This window comes from Podarcis gaigeae (genome assembly GCF_964106915.1).
Source record: "Podarcis gaigeae genome assembly, chromosome: 5".
Lineage (NCBI taxonomy): Eukaryota > Metazoa > Chordata > Lepidosauria > Squamata > Lacertidae > Podarcis > Podarcis gaigeae.
The window spans coordinates 95,914,839-95,937,536 of NC_139681.1; the positions used below are offsets into that span (position 1 = coordinate 95,914,839).

Here is a 22,698-nt window from a genome sequence, read left to right on the forward strand (position 1 = left end):
TATGTGTGTATATGCAATCTCCTTTTCCTTCCGTGTTAGTGGGAAAGGGTGGGTGGGAAGATCCTGGAGGTAAGAGATGGTATCTCTCCTAAATGGATAACAAGGGTTGTCAATATGCACAGTACCCAGCCCTGCATGGTTTATTTGGCGCCTCCTGCAGTCATTGGTGCGGTCTGGTTATAACCGTTTAGCTACAGAGAAATGCAAACACTTACATTCCAGGTTGCTGTCTACAAAATGACACAGGAAGCAGCATGGAATTAAGCGTGGCAGGTGTTCAAAACCTGGGCTATCATGGTATTTGTGATAAAGCAACAAAGAGTCTTTCATCACTTAATAAACACATTTATTATGGCACAAGCTTTTATGAACCTCAGCCCACTTCCGTCGGGTTCACGAAGTGTGATCTCCACAAAACAGTTCCCAAATAGTCAGGATAACATTTCCAGAGACATACTAGGAACAATTAGATTTAATACTGTCAATAAGTAAATGCAAAGGAACCAATCCCTACTGAGTTGTATAAAACACTACAAATTAACTAACCTAATTTAGTCACTTAAAAATGGAATAGGAGAGAGAAGAATGCCTAACAAAGGAATAAAATGGCAGCATAAGAATTGGGGGAGGTGGAGAATTGTCTTTCCAAAAAAGTTTGCTGCAATTAACTCGCAAGCATTGGATGGAAGCCACACCTGTCACCTGTGGCTGCCTTTCCTCCCAGCCCCCACCTGGGTTTTCTCCCTTATGCCACTTCTCCATCTCTCACCTGGAGAGAGGGAGAAGATGGCCATTCATTGACTCTTTCCGGGAGGCTTCTGGTGCAAGCTGAAGTTCACCTGAGCAACAGGTAACTAAGGTTGAGGGTGGCAGCTTTAAGAAGCTTGCGAGCCACTGCTGGCAATGAGAATGGATGACATGGGCTCTTCCAACAGCTCCCCTTCTGGCCCACCCAGCACTCCTGGAAGGAAATTGCAGCCAGGTTGGGTTAGCGTGGAATTGCGAGGATCCTGTACGGGTGCGGCTGACAGATACCTACATTAATGGCTTCCATGTTGACTTCCTTTTCTGCATCTGGAAGGTGGAACTTGAAGGCACGCAGCAGGTTAGCGAAGAAGATGAAAAGCTCAATCCTTGCCAAAGGTTCTCCCACGCAGGACCGGCGCCCTGCAGGAGAATCGAAGGAACAGAATCGCTTCCATGAAAGAAAGACACAATTCCAAGCCCTCGCCTACTGTGTTGGTCATTCTCATTTGATGTTACCCAATTATCATCAAAGGTGGTCTGTGTAACTCGGAAGCCGCTGAGACCATATAACACCGGTCCTGAAAGACCTACATTGGCTCCCAGTACATTTCTGAGCACAATTCAAAGTGTTGGTGCTGACCTTGAAAGCCCTAAACGGCCTCAGCCCAGTATACCTGAAGGAGCATCTCCACCCCCATCGTTCTGCCCAGACGCTGAGGTCCAGCTCCGAGGGCCTTCTGGCACTTCCCTCGCTATGAGAAGCCAAGTTACAGGGAACCAGGCAGAGGGCCTTCTTGGTAGTGGCACCCGCCCTGTGGAACACCCTCCCATCAGATGTCAAGGAAATAAACAACCATCCAACTTTTAGGAGTTTTCAGGGAAGTTTTTAATGTTTGAAGTTTTATTGTGCTTTTAATTTTCTGTTGGGAGCCACCCTGAGTGGCTGGGGAAACCCAGCCAGATGGGCAGGATATAAATAAATTATTATTATTATTATTATTATTATTATTATTATTATTATTATCATCATCATCACCACCACCACCACCACCACCATCACGGTAATGGGATTTCACCATTAAATCTGCATCCTGGGAAAGGAGAAGGAGTAGGTTCTTTACCTGTTGAAAAAGGCAAGAAGGCTTTATTGCTCGCAAACTGGCCAAACGAGTCGAGGAAATGCCCCGGGTTGAAGGTCCAGGGGGTCTCCCAGTACTCTGGATCATACAGTGCCGAGTGGAGGTTGGGCAGCACCAGGGTCCCCTGCGCAAAAGGGAGAAGGAGAGAATTACTTCGGATGAGTTTGCAAATTAATTGTTGCCATCAGAACATCCTTGTTCTTTCTAGAAATAATTTTACTGTTTTATCCTTTTTGTACCTTGGATCTTGAACAAATTGGCTCCCGAACAATTGAATTCCGGAAGTGAGTGTTCCGGTTTTTGAACGATTTTTGGTAGCTCCACAGCTTTTGACTGGCTTCAGGAGGTTCCTGCAGCCAATCAGAAGCCACACTTTGTTTTCTGAATGTTCTGTAAGTCGAACAGACTTACAGAATGGTTTCCATTTGACTTCCAAGGTACGACTGTACTGCTTTTAAAAAATAAGAAAAACCGAACAGCATATGAATTCCATGAAATAAATAAATAAGCAAAATAAAAACAAATGAGAAACATGATTCAAAATCGTGTGAAACAACTGCTGGGCAAACCTTTTTGCAAGACAGGGCCTTGTCTGCCCTCCATGTAATCAAATAAACAGGCTGCCTGGAGGAACCCAAAGCATCCCAGCTCCTGACTGGTGCCAGTAATGGTCACAATGATGATTATATTTATTGTATGTTTATTCATACCCCGCCTTTCTGCCTGTGCTGCTTTTGGGAGCATCTTGTACCTTTTTAAGGGGGAAACCCAGCAAAGTGATGTCCTCCAAGCATTTCCGGAAAGGTCCGGTGAGGGACACATTGCAATGGCGCATCACCTCATGAAGTACAGCATTGGTGTAGGGCACTTTAATCCGGTCCTCATAAGTGATGACGTGGGAAGGTCTCAGAACGGCATCTATTTCCTCGTGGATTTTCTCTGCAGATAAATAATTCCCTTAATGGACGCCAGCAGAATTCTTCTTACTTGTTAGTCTTCATTTCCTCATACCATCTCGTTGATTTTTTAAATTTATTATTATTATTTTTAAATGCTTTTTATTGAGTTTTCTTTAACATAAACAAAATAAATACTCTAACATTCCACAATCATATCTCTACTTATTTTCTAAATACCCTATCGCGCATGGACTTCCCTCCCTCCCCTCAACAGGTTTTCATATTAAATTTTCTCTTTTTTCGCAGATTCTTAATAGCATTCTATACACGTCACAAAATTTATTTTAATCCTACTACAGTCTTTAAACTTCTACAGTTATTACCTATATATTCGACAAATTTACTCCATTCATTTTTGAACTTTGTTTCCTCTTGGTTACGGATCCTGTGGGTCAATTTTGCTAATTCTACATACCATTTTTGTCTGCCACTCCACTAGTGTTGGTATTTCCCGAGTTTTCCATTTTTGGGCTACTAAGATTCTGGTGGCAGTCGTAGCATACATAAACAGTCTATGATCTGCTTTTCTTAATTCGTCTCCTATCAATCCCAGCAAAAAGGCTTCTGTTTTTTGGGGGGAAGGTATATTTAAACAGTTTTTTCAATTCGTTATAAATCATATCCCAACATTTTTTCATTTTTTCACATGTCCACCACATGTGAAAAAACTCTCCGTCTTTTATTTTTCATTTTTATTTTTTTTATTCTTAAGGGTGGAGGACCTGTGGACCTCCAGATGGCCCTGGACTACAACTCCCATGATTCCTGGCCATTGGCCGTGCTGGCTGATGCTGAAAGGAATTGTAGTTCAGCAACATCTGGAGGGGCTGCAGGTTCCCCATTTCTGCCCTGGACCCTTTGGACTTGAGGCATATGGAAAATGGGCCATCATAAGGTTGATTCCTTTATTTCAACAAGTTATATATTGATTCACACACCCCTGGAATGTGCCGGGAGGTGCCTGGCAGGAGGAGAACATTCCATTGCTCAATATGAGCCTCTTAGCACTAAACTGAATTCCACAAACTGAACTACAAAATACAAAGCAAGTTAAAATTCACCCTAAAACCAGAAATGCCTGTTGGAATAAAAAACACCTGAACTTCAACAGAGAGGGGCCTCTCTGATCTCAGCCTTTGGAGAGCTCCACAGGATTGGGCCCACAATGCTGAACGTACAACTCCTGATAGTTGCAAGCTGTAGCTGTGAGCCACAGAGGGCCACTCACTCTGCCACAGACCTCAGTGATCAGGCAGTGATATAGTGAGTTTGTGGTCCTTGGAGTATCCTGACCCTAAGTTGTTAATGTGCCTTGTAAGTTAATGCAAGGCTGTAGAAGATACTGCCCCAGGCCATACCGATATGCTGTGGTCACCCCGCTTTTTTACCCTCAAGCTCTCCTATTTCTTTCACAGTCGCATGGCAGGCAGAATTTCCCCCGGTGCAGTTTTCTGGGTAAGGAAACACATTGACAGGGAAGCTACACTGGTTGACTTTCTGCCTGCGGCGGTTCAGCAGGAAGTGAGACCCAACTCTTCAAGGTTCTGCCTAGACCTGTTCATTTGGCTCCTGTTACAGGAGATTCACACCCTTCCTCCAACTCTCTTGATATTTTGCAAAATGCTTTGCAAGTCTGACTCAATTCTCACTGCTCTTTAATCTGGGATTGCACCATTGTCAGCTTACTTTGTAATTTTAGGAGTTTCACACATGTAGTCGACTGAATTTTGCAATTTTGTTATTCTACAGTCATTATTAGCTCGTCTATTCGTTGAATGCATTGAATTATTTTTTTATTTGCTGTTCAAAACAAAATGTGCCACTGTATTCTGCTCTGGTCAGACCTCACCTGGAGTACTGTGTCCAGTTCTGGGCACCACAGTTCAAGAAGGACACTGACAAACTGGAACGTGTCCAGAGGAGGGCAACCCAAATGGTCAAAGGCCTGGAAATGATGCCTTATGAGGAACGGCTAAGGGAGCTGGGCATGTTTAGCCTGGAGAAGAGGAGGTTAAGGGGTGATATGATAGCCATGTTCAAATATATAAAAGGATGTCACATAGAGGAGGGAGAAAGGTTGTTTTCTGCTGCTCCAGAGAAGCGGACACGGAGCAATGGATCCAAACTACAAGAAAGAAGATTCCACCTAAACATTAGGAAGAACTTCCTGACAGTAAGAGCTGTTCGACAGTGGAATTTGCTGCCAAGGAGTGTGGTGGAGTCTCCTTCTTTGGAGGTCTTTAAGCAGAGGCTTGATAACCATATGTCAGGAGTGCTCTGATGGTGTTTCCTGCTTGGCAGGGGGTTGGACTCGATGGCCCTTATGGTCTCTATGATTCTATGATTCTATCTTTCGATGGCAAAAAACAGCATTTAAAACTATATTAATTGTAATGCAACAGCATCATAAAAGTATTACCCACCCTCTACTTATGGGTGCTTTCTCTATGGGGGCCTTACATTGTATTGAATGTCCCTGGGTGTGTTTATTGTTTTGTTTTAAACGGCAGCCAGGTGGGCCTAGTCAGGATTGAAACTCTGGCCAGTGGGAAGCTGATTTTCCTCCTCCTCTCTCCATGGTCCTGGAAAAAACCTGCCTCCTTGAAGTTGCTGTTGACCCCAGTAGCTGAGTCCCATTCCAATGGAAACAGTGGCTTGGGAAGGGGTGGTTTATGGCAGCAAGGCAGGGGGAGAAAACTTAGTCTTGCTCTTAATCATGCTCTGCATCAGAGGGACCCAGTGTGGGTGGTACCACCCACTGAGAGTGGGCAGGGTTACCTAGGGGGGCATTAAGAGGCCAGGGGGCAACAGAAGGGTGCTGGACCAAGTTAATCAATTTTGTCAAATGAACTAAACTAAACAATTTTCATTGGATTTGGACTAAATGTGCAGTGAACTGTTACTGCTTTGAATGTTGCTGTGTTGTGCAAACCGCTATTCTGAATCATGCTTTTTACAGGGTCAGGTTGGGGGCAGAGAAAAAGAGTTTATGGAACTCCTGCTCTACAACATGTGCTGTTTTAACCCCAAATCCAGACACGTTCAATGGGATCACACATTTCATGCAATGTGCAGCTTTGGCTAGGGATGTAAGAAGAAGAGTTTGGATTTGATATCCCGCTTTATCACTACCCGAAGGAGTCTCAAAGCGGCTAACATTCTCCTTTCCCTTCCTCCCCCACAACAAACACTCTGTGAGGTGAGTGGGGCTGAGAGACTTCAGAGAAGTGTGACTGGCCCAAGGTCACCCAGCAGCTGCATGTGGAGGAGCGGGGAATCAAACCCAGTTCACCAGATTACGAGTCTACCGCTCTTAACCACTACACCACACTGGCTACACCACACCACTGGTAGGAAGGCACCGTATTCCGTTCTGCCCTGCATTTGGCAAATACAAGGTGGACCATAAAACAATGACCTCTTATACCATTCAGAGTATGCGCCATTGGTATTCCCATTCCCATTGCAACACAGTTGTGGATGCTCACCCCCAGCTGATGTCCCTGGGTTGCATGCACAGTCTTGCACATGCTTACATCTGGACTGGGCAACACAGTTCTTGAATCAACATTAGCAACACACTTTGCAATGGCCTCAGCTTCGGCTGTGAGTCCTGGAAGACCTGCTGCCTGCCTTGCAAGCCTTTTTACACCTGGCCAGGGTGGGTGGAGCCCTGACTGATTGACTCCAGCTACAAAAGCTGAGGCTGCTGGACAGACCCTTGGGCCTGGGGGTATTGTTCAGTGGGGGTTGTTGTTGTTATTGCTATTAAATTTTTGTACATCTTTCTTTTAGATCATGTTAAGATTAATGTGGAAATTGTTCAATTGGGCTGCATACTTCTTGAAGCCTTTTCCTCACATCAAATGTAACACACCCTGTTGTGAGCCACCTTGAGCATGGTTTTAAGTATGGGAAGGCGGACTGCAAATAAAATGATGCAGATGATGATGATGATGATGATGAGTGACTCACCTTGAACATCTGGATATTTTAACAAGTAAAGCAATCCCCAGTACAGGATAGTCGTGGTGCTCACGGTCCCTCCAATCAAGAGGTCAACTACAGTTTGAACCAGGTTGTCTTCATTGAAAGTGGACGTTGGCTCATCTTTGCTCTGTGGGCAGAATGCACAAAAGCTTAGTAGATCCCTTTCCATCAAGAGCTACTTGTGAAGTTTCCTTGGCCTTTTTGGGCAGCCAGTATTGAAGGCAGAGCCAGGTCATGAGTCAAAGATTCAGTTGCCAGAGATTCAGTTGCTGAACAGTCAGGGCTCCCGAAATGCTCCTTTTTCTCTGCAGCTACTTATACCCCACTCCCAGCCTATTCCTGACCCCCAGAAAACTGGGGGGGGGGGAACCTTCCATATAATGAGCAGCAACATTCAGAAGGGTAAGCACAAAGCTATATTTATTGGATATTTTCAGATTCTTGCGCCAACGTTTTTCTCTCTTGGCTGCTTCAAAATTGATTTTATGCTGCTGTGCTTAGGCTGGTTTGTAGAACGGGCCAGCTCAAAGACACTTTGGCACCTGTGGTGAACCACAAAATGGCGGGGCTTCCCCACCAGGAAAGAACAGGGAGTGAAGATCCACATCAGAAACACAGGGGGCAGAATCAAATCAACATGACGCGATGGTTGAACTGGGAATCAAAGGCTGTTGTGTGGGGGAAAGAGGCCCACCCGTGCCAGATGGGTGAAGACCCCAGGAGACCAGAGAGGGCAGCCCCTGCCATTTCCTTCCTAGGGGAGGAAGGAGACTAGCAGACTCTCCTATTCACCAAGAGGCTGCTGTTGAGGTGGTATTGTGTGTGTGTGTGTGGGGGGGGGTGCTGTGGGAAAGGCAGATCCGGCCTCCAAGGGGTGTCCCGTAGCCATTGCTACAATTGAGGCATCCCTTGGAGGCTGGATTTGCTGCCACTGTGGGTCGTCCCACTTGAGGCAATCGCTTCATCTTGCCTCATGTGGACCAGCCCTGTTTGTAGATAGTTTGTCTTCTGCTGCTTTCTGTTGTTGCTAACTAGTTTAATTGTTTAGGACTCTGGACTGCATTTGGCACTGAGTTTTAAACTGCCCGGAGGACTTCTGATGTTCTGTGCGTGGCATATAAATGCAATTCATCAATACGGAGGTGGTACATTTAGGGCCCATTCAACCTCAGTCAGGGTCCTCGTGGGCCTTGCTAGCGTGATTTCCAGAATACAGTGGTACCTCAGGTTACAGACGCTTAAGGTTACAGACTCCGCTAACCCAGAAATAGTACCTTGGGTTAAGAACTTTGCTTCAGGATGAGAACAGAAATCGCATGGCGGTGGCGTGGCAGCAGTTGGCAGCCCCAATGGCTAAAGTGATACCTCAGGTTAAGAACAGTTTCAGGTTAAGAATCGACCTCCAAAATGTATTAAGTTCTTAACCCGAGGTACCACTGTAGTAGGAATTCCACCCCTAATTTCCAGCGAATTCTGGGAATTGTAGTTCTGTGAAGGGAATGGCGGCCTCTGAGCGACTGTCAGGACCCTTAACAAACCACAGCTCCCAGAATTCTCTGGGGGAATCCACGGCTACTTAAAGCAGCATCACAGTGCTTTAAATAAATAAATAAATAAAAATTTTAAAAATTGTCCAGTAGCACCTTAGAGACCAACTAAGTTTGTTCTGGGTATAAGCTTTCGTGTGCATGCACACTTCTTCAGATAGTGCCTTAAATGTTTGATTTGAATGTGGCTGGCTGTGGGTGAAGCAGCATCAGAGACTGGCTTTGCCTCAGGAGGACAGGCATGGTGATGAAGCTGGACAGAAGCCATGTTCTTACCTTTGCCATTTGGTCCAGGTAGAGGTCAATGAGATCCTCTGGTTCTTGACCTTCCTTCCATCTTTCCTGGTGGCTTTGGACCTCATCCTTCACAAGGGCATGGAGGAAGTTGTTGTATTCAAATGCTTGTTGATGCGACCCTTGTAGGCGGCGCATAATCCGTGGGAAAACATTATATACCTGTGGCAACAAAGGAAAATGCAGGTGAGGAGGAGTGTTGTGAAATTAATTCCGAGTGAGCCAAAAAACGGCTCTGAGAGAACCTTAATGTGCTGGAAAGGGGAGGCAGGCCATTTTTCAGAAGAATGCAATGTTTCTGCAAAGGATGCAGATTGATCTTGCAAAAGAATAAAAAGGAAGGCAGCAGCTGGTCATGCCAAACCCAAAAAATAGGTGGAGTTTTGCAGCATGCACTGTGTGGGGTGAGACAGTGGCGTAGCGTGGGTTATCAGCACCCGGGGCAAGGCAAGTAATTTGCACCCCCTAACCCATGGATTTGCACCCCTAACCCGTGGATTTCCCTAACCCCCAGATGTTGCGCCCGGTGCGGCCGGTCCCCCCTGCATCCCCCACGCTACGCCACTGGGGTGAGAACACAAGGACCCTGAGCGGAAAGGTCACTGTTTTCACTTAATTTGAGGAAGCGTAACAGAAAACGGCTTTCAAGAGAACAAGAGCAGGAATAGAAGGAAGCTCACCCCACCCCTGAAAGAAGCCGGAATGAAGACGATCAAATAGGTGGCTTTTATCAATCGGTTGAAAGAGTCATCCTCACTGGCGAAGCGATGCCCAAACAGCAAAGAGCAGATGACATTGGCCACAGCATGGTTTATGGGGGTCTGGGGGTCGAAGGCTAAACCTGTGAATGCAGGAAATATTAGTGGCATGGTACACACACTCAGTAGTGCGGGTGGCCCTGTGGGTTAAACCACAGAGCCTAGGACTTGCCAATCAGAAGGTCGGCGGTTTGAATCCCCGGGACGGGGGGGAGCTGCGGTTGCTCGGTCCCTGCTCCTGCCAACCTAGCAGTTCGAAAGCACGTCAAAGTGCAAGTAGATAAAAAGGTACTGCTCTGGCGGGAAGGTAAACGATGTTTCCATGCGCTGCTCTGGTTCGCCAGAAGCGGCTTAGTCATGCTGGCCACATGACCCGGAAGCTGTACGCCGGCTCCCTCAGCCAATAAAGCGAGATGAGCACTGCAACCCCAGAGTTGGTCACGACTGGACCTAATGGTCAGGGGTCACTTTACCTTTACACACACTCACACACCATCGCCAATGAATTAATGTAGGGTATTCTTTTCCTTTTTCTTCCCCTCCCGCTTATATATTCTAGTTTTCCTCCCCACCACCCTTTGTATCAATATGTTGAATGTTGTTTGTATTTTGCATTTTTAAAAATAAAAAAATTTCTTTTTTAAAAGCAGTAAAAAACATTTACAACCGGAAACTCCTTCACCGGGCACCTAAAAAGATCGTCATGTTGGCACTAGGCAGACCCCTCTAGGGTGCCAACACTGAAAAGGCCCTCTCTCTTGTAGCAAACCTCATTTGTTTCATTTTGTCCACACTCTACTTTGCATTCATATGTGGCAGAACTGGCAGAAGATGAGTTCACAGCCACAAAACAAACCTGCTCATCTCAAATTTAAAGACAATTGAATCACTTGGAAACAGCTGCTGTGCAGGGCAAGCGCTGCAAGGTTATTTTGGCAAGTGCATCAGCCGTCAGCTGAATCCCAGAGGGATGGGGCTGTACCCTTTCATTTCTGCACAGTTGTCTTCCGAGTGCCTTGCAGATTGGTCCATTGCAAGAAGGAACCCCAGATCACGTGTCGTGTGGAGAGGGCTATCATAATCAAAAACTAAAAGCTTACCTTCCTTGCTTGTCACTGCCATTAGGAGTTGGTGGGCTTCGTTGTGAATTCTGTGTTCCAGGTGCTTCTTCCCCACCCCAAGGCTTCTTAGTGCCATCATGGCAAAGTATTTCTGCTGCTTCCAGTTATGGTTGTTTGTAGGATAAATGCCTGTGTGACACAAAAGAAAACCCTTTTTCTGTGTCAAGCAGTGCAGCTGTAATATGATGGGCGATAATATCTTTTGCCCTCCACAATAATGTTGACAATGACAGATTCTTTCAACTGTGTTTATCCATTGCAGCTAAAGAGGTAAAGATGCTTCTTGAAGGCTGGCAAATTAACTATGGCACAAGCCAGCCTTTGCTAACCTGGGGCTCTCCAGGTGGCTTGGATGGGCTGGTGGGAGTTGTCATCCAAAACATCTGGGGAGGACCAGATAGACAAAGGCCGGTGTGAGCTTTCTAGTCCAAAGTCCACTTTGTAAGATGCACAAAGTGATATCCTCAGCTACTGGCAGGATGGGAAGCAGTGAGGTCAGAGGGAAATGCATTGCAGAAGGTACAGACTGTGACAATTAAGTTATTAGGCAGTCACAAAGAAATGTGAATGAAAGATGTTTTGTAATGCTACATGACAACTCAGTTCTGGCACCTCTCCATTGCCATTCTAAGAGAACAAGGGAAGTGTTCATGGTGATTTCTGGCACTTCTTTTTTTCTAGAAAAATAGCATTGTATGTGTGTGTTTATAATAAATACTCCGCACAGATAGTGCTCAAACCTGTAAAGGTTTTTCTATTTTATTCATAAAAGCATTAAAGAAAACAGTTTATTTTAATATCCCTGAAACAGGATTCCATATTCCTGACTCATGTTGTTTATATCTATCTATCATCTATCTATATCTATCATCTATCTATCTATCTATCTATCTATCTATCTATCTATCTATCTATCTATCATCTATCTATCTATATCTATCTATCATCTATCTATCTATCATCTATCTATCTATCTATCATCTACCTACCTACCTACCTACCTACCTACCTACCTACCTACCTACCTACCTACAGTGGTACCTCGGGTTAAGTACTTAATTTGTTCCGGAGGTCCGCACTTAACCTGAAACTGTTCTTAACCTGAAGCACCACTTTAGCTAATGGGGCCACTGCGCCGCCGGAGCACGATTTCTGTTCTCATCCTGAAGCAAAGTTCTTAACTTGAAGCACTATTTCTGGGTTAGCGGAGTCTGTAACCTGAAGCGTATGTAACCTGAGGTACCACTCTATCTATCATCTATCTATCATCTATCTATCTATCATCTATCTATCTATCTATCTATCTATCTATCTATCTATCTATCTATCATCTATCTATCTATCTATCTATCTATCTATCTATCTATCTATCATCTATCTATCTATCTATCTATCTATCTATCTATCTATCTATCATCTATCATCTATCTATCTATCTATCTATCATCTATCTATCTATCTGTCTGTCTGTCTGTCTGTCTGTCTGTCTGTCTGTCTATCTATCTATCTATCTATCTATCTATCTATCTATCTATCTATCTATCTATCTCTATCTATCTATCTATCTATCTATCTATCTATCTATCTATCTGTCTATATCTATCTATCTATCTATCTATCTATCTATCTATCTATCTATCATCTATCTATCTATCTATCATCTATCTATCATCTATCTATCATCTGTCTACTATCTACTATCATCTATCATCTATCTATCATCTATCATCTATCTATCTACCTCTTGCATACTAAGAAAGAGATGGGGTGAGGTCAAAAACTGAAATTGGACCTCAGTTGGCAGGAAGAATTTAAAGAGCTGCAGCTCTGCAGTATCTCTGTGCCAGGAGTTTACCAGATTTCTTCTTGCCACCTGTTTGTTCAAGGCATCAGAAGGACACCAAAGATCTGCTTTAGTCTAATTTCCAAGAAAAGAATAATATTGGTGTTTACCTCTTTCGCCCATCAGATCCTTATAGAAAGGTGAGAGCGCTCTTCCCGCAGTCTCTTCCGAGTGAGTGACAAGGCACCCTTTCACTGCCTTGTATCCATTCAGCACGACCAAAGGCATGGTTCCTGCCCAGACAGTGTAGATGTCTCCATAGATGTTTGCCAACTAGAAAGTTCATTATCATTTTAATTTTTTTTAAAAGCAAGAATATAAGACGGTCCCTACTGGATCAGGCCAATGGCCCATCTAGTCCGGCGTCCTGTTCTCACAATGGCCAACCAGATGAACACAGGAAACCCAGAAACAGGCTCTGAACACAAGAGCAACTCTCCCCTTTTGCTGTTTCCAGCGGCTGCTGTTCAGAAACAGCACAGTCTCCAGATGTGGAGGCAGAGCATAGCCATCCTGGCTAGCAGCCACTGATAGCCCTCTTCTCCTCCATGAATTTGCCCAGTCCTCTTTTAAAGCCACCCAAGTTGGTGGCCATCATTGCCTCCTGTGGCAAGGAGTTCCATAGTTTAGCTATGCACAGGTGTAGTTAAAACCACAGCTGAAGAAGTGAGCTGAAAGGAGATTTTCTGGCATTTTTCTTTTAGCATGGGGCCAATAAAGGATTGGGGTCTGGGAATTATGCAGTTCTGTGAACCACAAAGCTCTGAGTTCAGATTTTGCCTTGACCGTGAAAATATTTGGAGACTACTTTCTTATGGACACTGACCTGCCTTAGAGGACTGTTATGAAGATTACGGAGGTCAGGAACATGAAGTCCTTTAACCCCAAATCTCTGAAGGTTTGTTCACATGCAACGTTCAATGAAGGTACAATCTATGTGCCTTGTGCACAAATATTTGAGCTGTACAGTCGTCTAGTTGGTTGCTATAGTTGAGCCTCAGAACCATAGAGTTGGAAGGGACCCTGAAGATCATCTGCAATCCCCTGCAATGCAGGAATATGCAGCTGTCCTGTAGGGGGATCAACTCTGCGACCTTGGCATTATCAGCACCGTGCTCTAACCAACTGGGCTATACAGCAAAAAGGAAGTTGGCAGCAGTGGGACAAATCAAGAAGTGTACACTCTTCCAAATAATAATAATAATAATAATAATAATAATAATAATAATAATAATTTATTTATACCCCGCCCATCTGGCTGAGTTTTCCCCAGCCACTCTGGGCGGCTCCCAATCAGTGTTAAAAACCGTACAGCATTACATATTAAAAACTTCCCTGAACAGGGCTGCCTTAAGATGTCTTCTGAACGTCAGGTAATTCTTTATCTCTTTGACATCTGATGGGATGTGATAACAACTTCTACTTGTCTGCAGTGCAATGTGTAAACAAGATTGGGAGCAGCTAGTATGTACAATGTGGAGTGGAGAAATAGCAGCTAGAGGAAGGAGTGCCAGGTCTACCATGAAGCATATTGGCCTTCTGTGAAATGGGCATATCCCATCCCTGCTGCCACATGACCACAACCCTGGAGCAGGCCTCCCCTTCCTGACAGCTACTTCTGCTCTGGTCCCTGATGCTGGCAGCTGTCTGGTTGGGCACTCCAGGACCAAGCCAGTATCCTGCTTGCTTGGGTGTCCCACAGCTGGCTCCTTGTTGAGTCACGGAGCACCAATGGTGGGCCTTCTCCCTCAAGAACTGCAGTACTTTTAGAGAGAGCCTCGGGTGCTGGCATCTGCCCTGCCAGGTTCTCCACGACTGCTGGCATTCAGAAGACCAGATCAGGCTGGCTGCCCACAGGCTGCTGCCCGGCAATACAGGGAGACACCTTGCATAGGGCTTCCCAAAAGTCTTGCCTTGCAAAGTCTCCTGGTGAACTGCAGTGCGACTTTGGCGACTGTGCTGCCTGATGGGAGTTGTAGTCCAAAACACCAGATTGATAAGGACACAATTTGAACATTTAAAATTGCTCCTAAAAAAGGAACCAGTGTTCTGGAATGTATTGAGCTGTAATCAACCTTTGGTTGGCACTTCTGAGAAGTTTCTCCTGTTTGTATTCTTTGTGTGCGCACATATACAGACTTACGAATGAACAGATGCAAATGCATGCAAATTGATGTGGCCCAGCCCACCCACCACTAGGGGGAGCACTCCAGCCTGAGGCACAATGCTGACCATGTGCATAGCACTAAAACTATGGTTTAGCATCACACCCAAACTGGACTATGATATATATGCCTGCAGGGCACTAAAGCAGCAGCCAGAAAACCACCTCTCCTTCCTGGGGAGTCCTTTTCTTCTAGACAGAAGACTTCTTTGCCTTTGGAAAGACTACTTAACCAACTTGAGAGCGTCTCGGTAAACAACTTGCTTTTTAAATAACCTTCTGACTCATGGTGCCTTCTGGGGAGGGCCAAAGATCTCTCCCCCCGCCATGCAGCAGTCAGCTGGGAACCTACTAGGATAGGAGCATAGGAAACTGTTTTCTACTGAGTCAGACCAATGGTCCATCTACCTCAGCATTGTCTACACTGACTGTCAGTGGCTCTCCAGGGTCCCTGTAACTTTTTTAAAAAGATTAATTTTTTTTTACAGAAAATAAAAATCAAGGGACCCCAGATAATTTTTTTCTTTTCTTTTGGGAGATGAAGGATTTCTAATTCAACTTTGCTGGGTTAAAAGAAAATAGTGAATTTGGATAGAAACACGAGGCACCAGTAAAATAGGTAAGAGGACTCAGTTTTGCAATCTTCTCTTTCTGTTTCCTCTTCTTAATTATCTTTGTTTTCCCCAGTTTGAAGGTCACTAACTTTGTTCTAAACACACTTTGCTGACCTGATCTAGTCCAATCCTCCTTGCGATGGGGAAGAAATTTGCTTCTGTTCACTCTTTAATATGAAACTCCTGAACACACATTTCATGAAACCATGACGTGAACTGAAACAGTTACCCTTTGAAATTTGCACCTCTCTCAGTTTTGCAATGTGGTTCCCCAGTCAAATATTGTGACCCAGAAATGTGCATATTTGGGGAAAGCGTGCATCGAGATGCATTACATACATTAGCGGATATAACATACAAGAATACATTACTTTAGGGAAAATTGCTTGCAAACGTGTGTCTATTGGGAAAATTTTGCCGAAAAATGCTGGAGAGGTCTTTCAGAAGGACTTTTAAAAAATATCATGCTGATGCAGAAATGTGGACATCTGAACTTAATATCAGAAAACAGAGAAACCAAAATGGACAGGTTTGACTGTCTCTAATCTCTCCCCAGATGTCCTCTGGGGGCTCAGCCAATATCATAGTAGTGATCAAAACGATGCTTAAGTAAGCTCTGGGCAAATGACCCACGTTATCCTGCCTCCGGGCACCATGCCTTTGCCCCCCCTCCACCCGCCTGCCCACCAGCCACTGCCAATAATTACCTTAGCAAGAATCTCTTTCTTAAGGGAAAAATCCAGGAGCCACAGATTGCCAATAACGGGAAGAGGCCTCGGTCCTGGGGGGAAGTGGGTCCGTGCCCATAGCAGCTTCAGAAACTGTATAACGAAGAGAGAGAGGACTGCGAGTAGGAAAAGTCCACTTAGCCCAATCATCCCCCTAAACGTCCCTTTTCATCCTTTGTCCTCGGTCTCTCCTTCAGAAAACCTCCTGGTTCTAATTATTGCTAAGAGATGTCTCTGCAGTCATCTCTCCTGCAGACACATCGCCTCTCTTTCTCTCCCTTCCTTTTTCTTTGGTTTATTATTATTATTATTATTATTATTATTATTATTATTTTAAAAATGGTATTAATGAGTGTGGGAGCCCCCACTATTTGACTAATCCACGCCTACTGTGCACTCTGAGCTCTCACTGGCTCAGCGGCCAGTGATGAGGTCAGCTGGGCAGGTCTGGAGAAAGGAGGGATGACTCCCAATGAATCTCAGGTAGGGATGAATGACTCTGTCTCAGTGTTGCGTTCTCCCAGCTTCTCATTTTCCCCATCTTAAATTCAGTTCTTCACAGTTCATGATTTATTTATTTCCTTAACTCCTCATGAAAATTCACCTGCACTTCATCCTGATGCATGCATTTAGTAAATGCATTTAGAATGCATTTATTTATTTAATTTTTTAAATTTTCAATGCAAAATTACAACAAAAATTACAAATATTGAATCCGAAATAAAACAGTGCAAACAAGGGAAGGGAAAAAACAAACAAACAAGAGAAAACACATACACACAAAAAAAACAAAAACCAAAACACACACCTACAAATAAAACCATATAATCATTCTAATCTAGTCATTACATGTATATACACATATTGACTTCCTTCCTTTGTTCTAAGGATAGAAAGAATAGAATGCATTTATTATAACACCTAAAACAGGGGTCCTCAAACTTTTTAAACGGGGGGCCAGTTCACTGTCCCTCAGGCACTGTCGGGGGCCAGACGGGAAGTTTTGGAGAGTGGGCTGGCATGCTCACAGGAGCTGGACGCCTCGGAAGCTGGGAGCCTGCAGAAGCTGGTCAGAAGCGACGCCCACTGCCCAGTGCACCTCTCCAAGGGGCACAGAGATGGAGACAAGGACCAGCTGGTGCCCCACCTGCAGCTGCCACCCCGTGCGGGCGTTTCCGCCCCTTCGTCCTCCTGCTCCCTGGAGGTGAAGGCCACCACCTGGGCCACTTTCGCCGCAGACCTCATCATCCTCCACCGTCACTTTGGCCGCCAATGAGAGCGTGGTGGCGGTGGCCCCACCGAGCCCTAGCCTGGCTCGGCTGTCCTCCAGGAATGTTGCTGCTGCCCCCCTCATGGGGATGCAGGACAGCAGCAGACACAGGAGGACCAGGGCAGCGGCGGCAGCAGGAGGAAGAGGCCGAGTGGCGACGGCTCCACCAATCAAATGCGCTTGGTTTACCTCCGCGTGGTGCAGGGATGTCTCTGCCAATCAAACGCCGCGCCTGGTTTACCTCAGCACGGCACGGTGTTTGATTGGCAGAGACATCCCCATGCTGAGGTAAACCATTTGATTGCATTTGATTGGCAGAGCCACCACCACTCGGCCTGTTCCTCTCGCTGCCATTGTCGGGAGTCTTGGCTTCATGGCGGGCCGGATTTAGAACCCTGGTGGACCTGATCCAGCCCGGGGGCCGTAGTTTGCCAACCCCTGACCTAAAAGATCTACCGTGGCTCCCAGAACATTTCTGAACACAATTCAAAGTGTTGCTGCTGACCTGAAGGAGCATCTCCACCCACATCGTTCAGCCCCAGAGCTTTTTTGCCATAACCTGAGCTCATTTTTTTCTCCCCATTCAACTGCTTTCTTCTCAGATTTAAAGAGTCAGGACGGCTGGTCACGAATCTCTGCCATCCTGTCGAGATCGTTCCTTACTCTGTCATTAATTAAGGTGTGATTTATGAGTATTCTCTGATGCCAAAGGCATCTGCCAGGTGACTCACAGAATGGGCTTCCACACTGTGCTTGAAGGGAACAGGAAGATGTCGCTTATGGGAAACTCTTTTGTTGGGAAACCAACATCTTATCAGCGTGTTTGTTTCTCTCTCTCTTCTAGCAAAACAATTATCTAGGTATTCAAAATAAATGCAAGCGATGAAACCATAGCTGTCAACCTTCCCTCTTTTGGTGGAAAATTCCCTTATTCCAGCGCCGTTGCCTGCTGCTATCTGGGATTGTTAGATATCCCGTAGACTGGCCCCGGGGACAGGTGAGGCTGCTGATCCCTTATTTTCAAATCTGAAAGTTGACAGCTATGGATGAAAGAGATCTGCACCTGGGGAACGTTGTAGTAACTGAAGAAGAGGACTGGGGTGACCTTTTTTAGTTTCTAATCTGAAAAAACAAACTCAGACTTGTGCGCTCGATTAACAAAGTCAGCAGTGTGGGAAACAGCTTTTTAAAAAACGAAATTATGAACCCGTGCTTCTAGAAGCAGCTTGATCTGCAGATATTAGCAATCGGTGGCACTATCATTTTTTACAAATCAAGTTGCTTTTAAAAGCACAGAAACAAGGTAGCCTGTTTCCCTCCCTCCTTTGGCAACACTACTGGAAATCAAGGAAGTGAAGCTCCCTGGGCCCAAAAGGGCTTAACTACGACCACTCATCGGGTTGCTCCCAATATTTTCTTTGTGCCCAAAAGTTGGCATGTGTTTAATTTGATGCCTTTTTCGGTTGCCATGCATCTGCTTGCCCTCTGAGATAATCTGGGGCAGCCCTTTCATACATGCCTTTGCTTTCTGAAGTGGTGGGCAGAATGCCCGGGAAGGGCCTTTTCCCTGGAGTGCGCGGGATGTGCAATTTTTTTGTGCGCTTGGCAGTCAAATTCTCTCTCTCTCTCTCTCTCTCTCTCTCTCTCTCTCTCTCTCTCTCTCTCTCTCGTGTTCCATTCAGCAAGCAGATGGCCTGGTGGGGTGGCAGTGCTCACCTGAGAGCCAGTGTGGTGTAGTGGTTAAGAGCGGTGGACTCGTAATCTGGTGAACCGGGTTTGCGTCTCCGCTCCTCCACCTGCAGCTGCTGGGTGACCTTGGGCCAGTCACACTTCTCTGAAGTCTCTCAGCCCCACTCACCTCACAGAGTGTTTGTTGTGGGGGAGGAAGAGAAAGGAGATTGTTAGCCGCTTTGAGACTCCTTCAGGTAGTGATAAAGCGGGATATCAAATCCAAACTCTTCTTCTTCTTCTGACCTCCCAACAGCTGTATTGCTGCTGCTTACTAGGAAAGAGAAGAGTAGGTCTGAGGTGGATGTGGTGCGTCTACACCATCAGGGCTAATCTGGTGTTCCTGCCAGTGCATATACACTGTGCTGACCTCCCCTGAACATCCACCTCTTCTTCCCAATAAGCAGAAGCAACACAACTGTCAGGAAGTCAGGTGAGCATCACAACATCCTCTACTGGTTTCATTGTACTTTCCCAGCTCTCTCTTGAATTATATGTTGCACAGATTTCTTTTGTTTAGCCCTAGCTTTTGGGGGTTTTCCATGTTTTACTGCTCTCTCCTATACACCGTATTTTTCGCTCTATAAGACGCACCAGACCACAAGACGCACCTAGTTTTGGGAGGAGGAAAACAAGAAAAAAAATATTCTGAATCTCAGAAAGCAGAACAGCAACAGGGATCTTGCTGTTCTGGCTTCTGGGATAGCTGCACAGCCTGCATTTGCTCCATAAGACGCACGCACATTTCTCCTTACTTTTTAGGAGGGAAAAAGTGAGTTTTATAGAGCAAAAAATACGGTATATGTAATTTAAGAGGTTGTTTTTCTGTTGACTTTTGGCTTTCTCCTGTTTCTAATATTTTGCTGCAGTTGGAGTACTTCATTTCTCAGAGGAGAAAGGAGGCCTATAACCCCCCAAATGAATGAATAAATCTGCCAAGCACTCAGCTCAGACCCCGACTCCTGCCCATTCGTAGGACCATCTGCAGCTATAAAAAACCCATTAACATACTTCTATCATATCTCATGCTCCCATCAGCAGTAGACTCCATTCACGGTAATGAAAGACAGACAATTCATGAAGCTGGGAGTGGAGGGGAACACATTACTGATCTTCCAATTGACAGACTCCTACTGAGGAAGCCCCCAGCCCACATTTTTAAAACCACCTTTTAAACTGCAGCCGTAGAGATTGCCTGCAGATGTGAGCTGAGCTCAAGACTCGCTGTACACTATTACAGACCCAAGAGCCCTTGTAAATAAGCGAAATATGAGGCTTCCCACCCCCTAAATTTGGGATCATTTCCAAAGCATAAAACCCTGTCTGTCTGTCTGTCTGTCTGTCTGTCTGTTTTTAATTAAAAGAAATACTGCATTGCAACACAGCAACGGTAAAGAATAGTTGCATCATCAATAAACTGAATATTTGCCAGGGGGAAAGACTAGCCACACATTTCCTAGCACTTGGGCTGCCAAGGCTACGCTAAACCAGTTTCACAGAGTTGCGATGAAGTTTGCATAGATTCATGTACATTTTGCTGAGCAAGATTATGGTAAAGTTGTAATAGTAAACATATTGAGACATCTTCTAAATTGTGGTATTATTTAGGCATATGTCTCACTTAAATCACTTCTCTTAATTAGAGTGACAAAGCCATATCAGCCCACATTTTGCATGTTCAAACGTAACAGTATCATGCCCCAAGCTTGGATCTGTAGCATGTACCTATAGTATGTGCCAAATTCCTGAGCTTTTGGATCTCTTTCTTGCACTCTGTGTTGTAACACTCACCCAAGACCAGATCTGGCTTCTTGAGATGTTCAAGAAGTGTTTCCAATCATCTGGTCCTTTTAATTATAGATGCCAGGGATGGAACAGGAGACCTTCTGCTTATAGAATGTGCTCTACCTAATGCTTTCCGATCCTTCCTAATGTGGAAGAGGCATTTGTAATGCCAATGAGCATTTGGTCCAGTGCAGGATTGTGACAGCAGATTGCAAAGCAATTTGACAGTGCCTTGTCAGGACTGGCACAACTGTTGGGCAGAGGGAAGCAACTTCCTCAGTGCGAAGTTGCTGATGGGTGGCAGCAGTGCTGCCTCTGTGGCTGCTCTGGCCCCTCTGAACTAGCCAGCAACCCTCAGGTGTGCTGGGGGATGCTGCTATCCTTTTGCCAGCGTTGACGTTTGAGTCATTTTGCAGACCAGCCACCTTCTGAACATGGAAGGGGAGGCACCATCTTGTCCTTTGCCTCAGGCAGCAAAATGTCTTGGGCCAGCTCTGTGCCTTGTACATCTTCTCAACAACATACAAATTTGATAGCCATAATAACTGTTGTTGTTGTTGTTGTTGTTACCTGAAGGTAGAAGCAGAACGACTGTAATACAAGGGTCTCCAACCCCACCACTGCCCAGAGTCACTACAGAAGAGCACCCCGGTCAATGGTTTTAAAACCTTCAGAGAAATCAAGGTGATTGAGCAGAGTCACACTCCCCCTGTCATCAAATATCAGCCAGGGGGACCAAGGCTGTTGTAGTGCCATAAATGGACCTGAAAGCAGAGGGGAATGGGCCCAGATAACTGCCAACCAGCCCCGGAGCTTTTCAAAATGCTGGTTTATACCATCTCTCCCTCTCTGGCCCCCTTCCTAAGTAACAACTTGTCAGTGAAACATGCGAAGAATAATCACATTGATTCAGTTACAGATAGGTAGCCGTGTTGGTCTGCCATAGTCAAAACAAAAAAAATCCTTCCAGTAGCACCTTAAAGACCAACTAAGTCAGTTCTTGGTATGAGCTTTCGTGTGCATGCACACTTCTTCAGATACACTGTGTATCTGAAGAAGTGTGCATGCACACGAAAGCTCATACCAAGAACTGACTTAGTTGGTCTTTAAGGTGCTACTGGAAGGAATTTTTTTGTTTTCACATTGATTCAATAAAAGTTTTGGACACCCACTGAAATTAGATTTCACTTTGTTGTCTTTAGGGTGTTGCCACCTTTGAACCTTTTACAACGTTCAATGTTACAATGCTTCGTGTTGTGAATTCTTACCATAATAGGCAGTTGCTGCTGGGTTTTTCTGAGGAGCCTGTTCTACTAAAATTTGTTAGCTCTTTTATGGCTCAGGGATATTTTACGACGCTTCATGTCATGTCACTGTTATTATGGGAGAGGCCTCGGGGGTCCTGGGCATAGCTGTCAACTTTTCCCTTTTCTTGCGAGGAATCCTATTCGGAATAAGGAAATTTCCCTTAAAAAAAGGGAAACGTTGACAGCTATGGTCCTGGGTGCATAGTGGAAAGGTGGCAAACACTTTCAACAGCCAGCCAGCCAAGCACCCACAAGACCCCAGTCCAGAGAACTTTAGCCACACTTTAGTCAGATTGAAATCAGTGGGAGACATTTATTACATAATGTTGAAAAACAACTTTCTCTCTTTAGATCTAGGTCTCTGCCTGGCAGAATCTCTCCAGGGTTTCAGACAGAAGGTCTCTCCTAGCCCTACCTGGGGATTCCAGGAATTGAGCCTGGGTGTCAGGAGTGCATGCAGGAGCCAGGCCCTGTGACCGGTAGGGCTTCGCAGGACTGGGGCTTTCCTAAGTTTGTTCTCTAGAGCAGTGTTTCCCAACCTTGGGCCTCCAGCTGTTTTTGAACTACAATTCCCATCATCCCTGACCACTGGTCTTGCTAGCTAGGGATGATGGGAGTTGTAGTCCAAAAACAGCTGGAGGCCCAAGGTTGGGAAACACTGCTCTAGAGGCAAGGTGCGGCCACACAGGTGAAGCCGACTGGTA

The 22,698-nt window shown here is 45.3% G+C and overlaps 1 protein-coding gene across 2 annotated transcripts; it reads right to left on the reverse strand.

Annotated features, from left to right (window-relative positions):
* Positions 1–332: 332 nt before the first annotated feature.
* On the reverse strand, positions 333–21,391 carry LOC310844880 (cytochrome P450 2J4-like). 2 transcript variants are annotated; one of them, XM_083739614.1, is made up of 10 exons: positions 20,694–21,391; positions 15,884–15,997; positions 12,509–12,671; positions 10,535–10,684; positions 9,357–9,517; positions 8,659–8,838; positions 6,821–6,962; positions 2,638–2,825; positions 1,869–2,010; positions 333–1,167 (listed from the first exon to the last, which is right to left on the reverse strand). In XM_083739614.1, exons 3-10 carry the CDS (start codon positions 12,624–12,626, stop codon positions 989–991), a joined length of 1,260 nt encoding a protein of 419 aa, XP_083595740.1. In that variant the 5' UTR covers positions 12,627–12,671; positions 15,884–15,997; positions 20,694–21,391; the 3' UTR covers positions 333–988. The 2 variants fall into 2 exon arrangements, with proteins under 2 accessions (XP_083595740.1, XP_083595739.1); XM_083739613.1 differs by lacking the exon at positions 20,694–21,391 and adding an exon at positions 17,052–17,287.
* Between the last annotated feature and the right edge of the window lie 1,307 nt (positions 21,392–22,698).

Coding starts and splice junctions, on each gene's coding strand:
- LOC310844880 (XM_083739613.1), bottom strand. CDS start 17,258: ATGAGGGGGGCAGCAGCAACATTCCTGGAGGACAGCCGAGCCAGGCTA. Junction 8,839..9,356: donor CGGCTTCTTTCAGGGGTGGG/GTGAGCTTCCTT, acceptor TTGTTGCCACAG/GTATATAATGTTTTCCCACG. Junction 6,963..8,658: donor ACCTGGACCAAATGGCAAAG/GTAAGAACATGG, acceptor TTCTGCCCACAG/AGCAAAGATGAGCCAACGTC.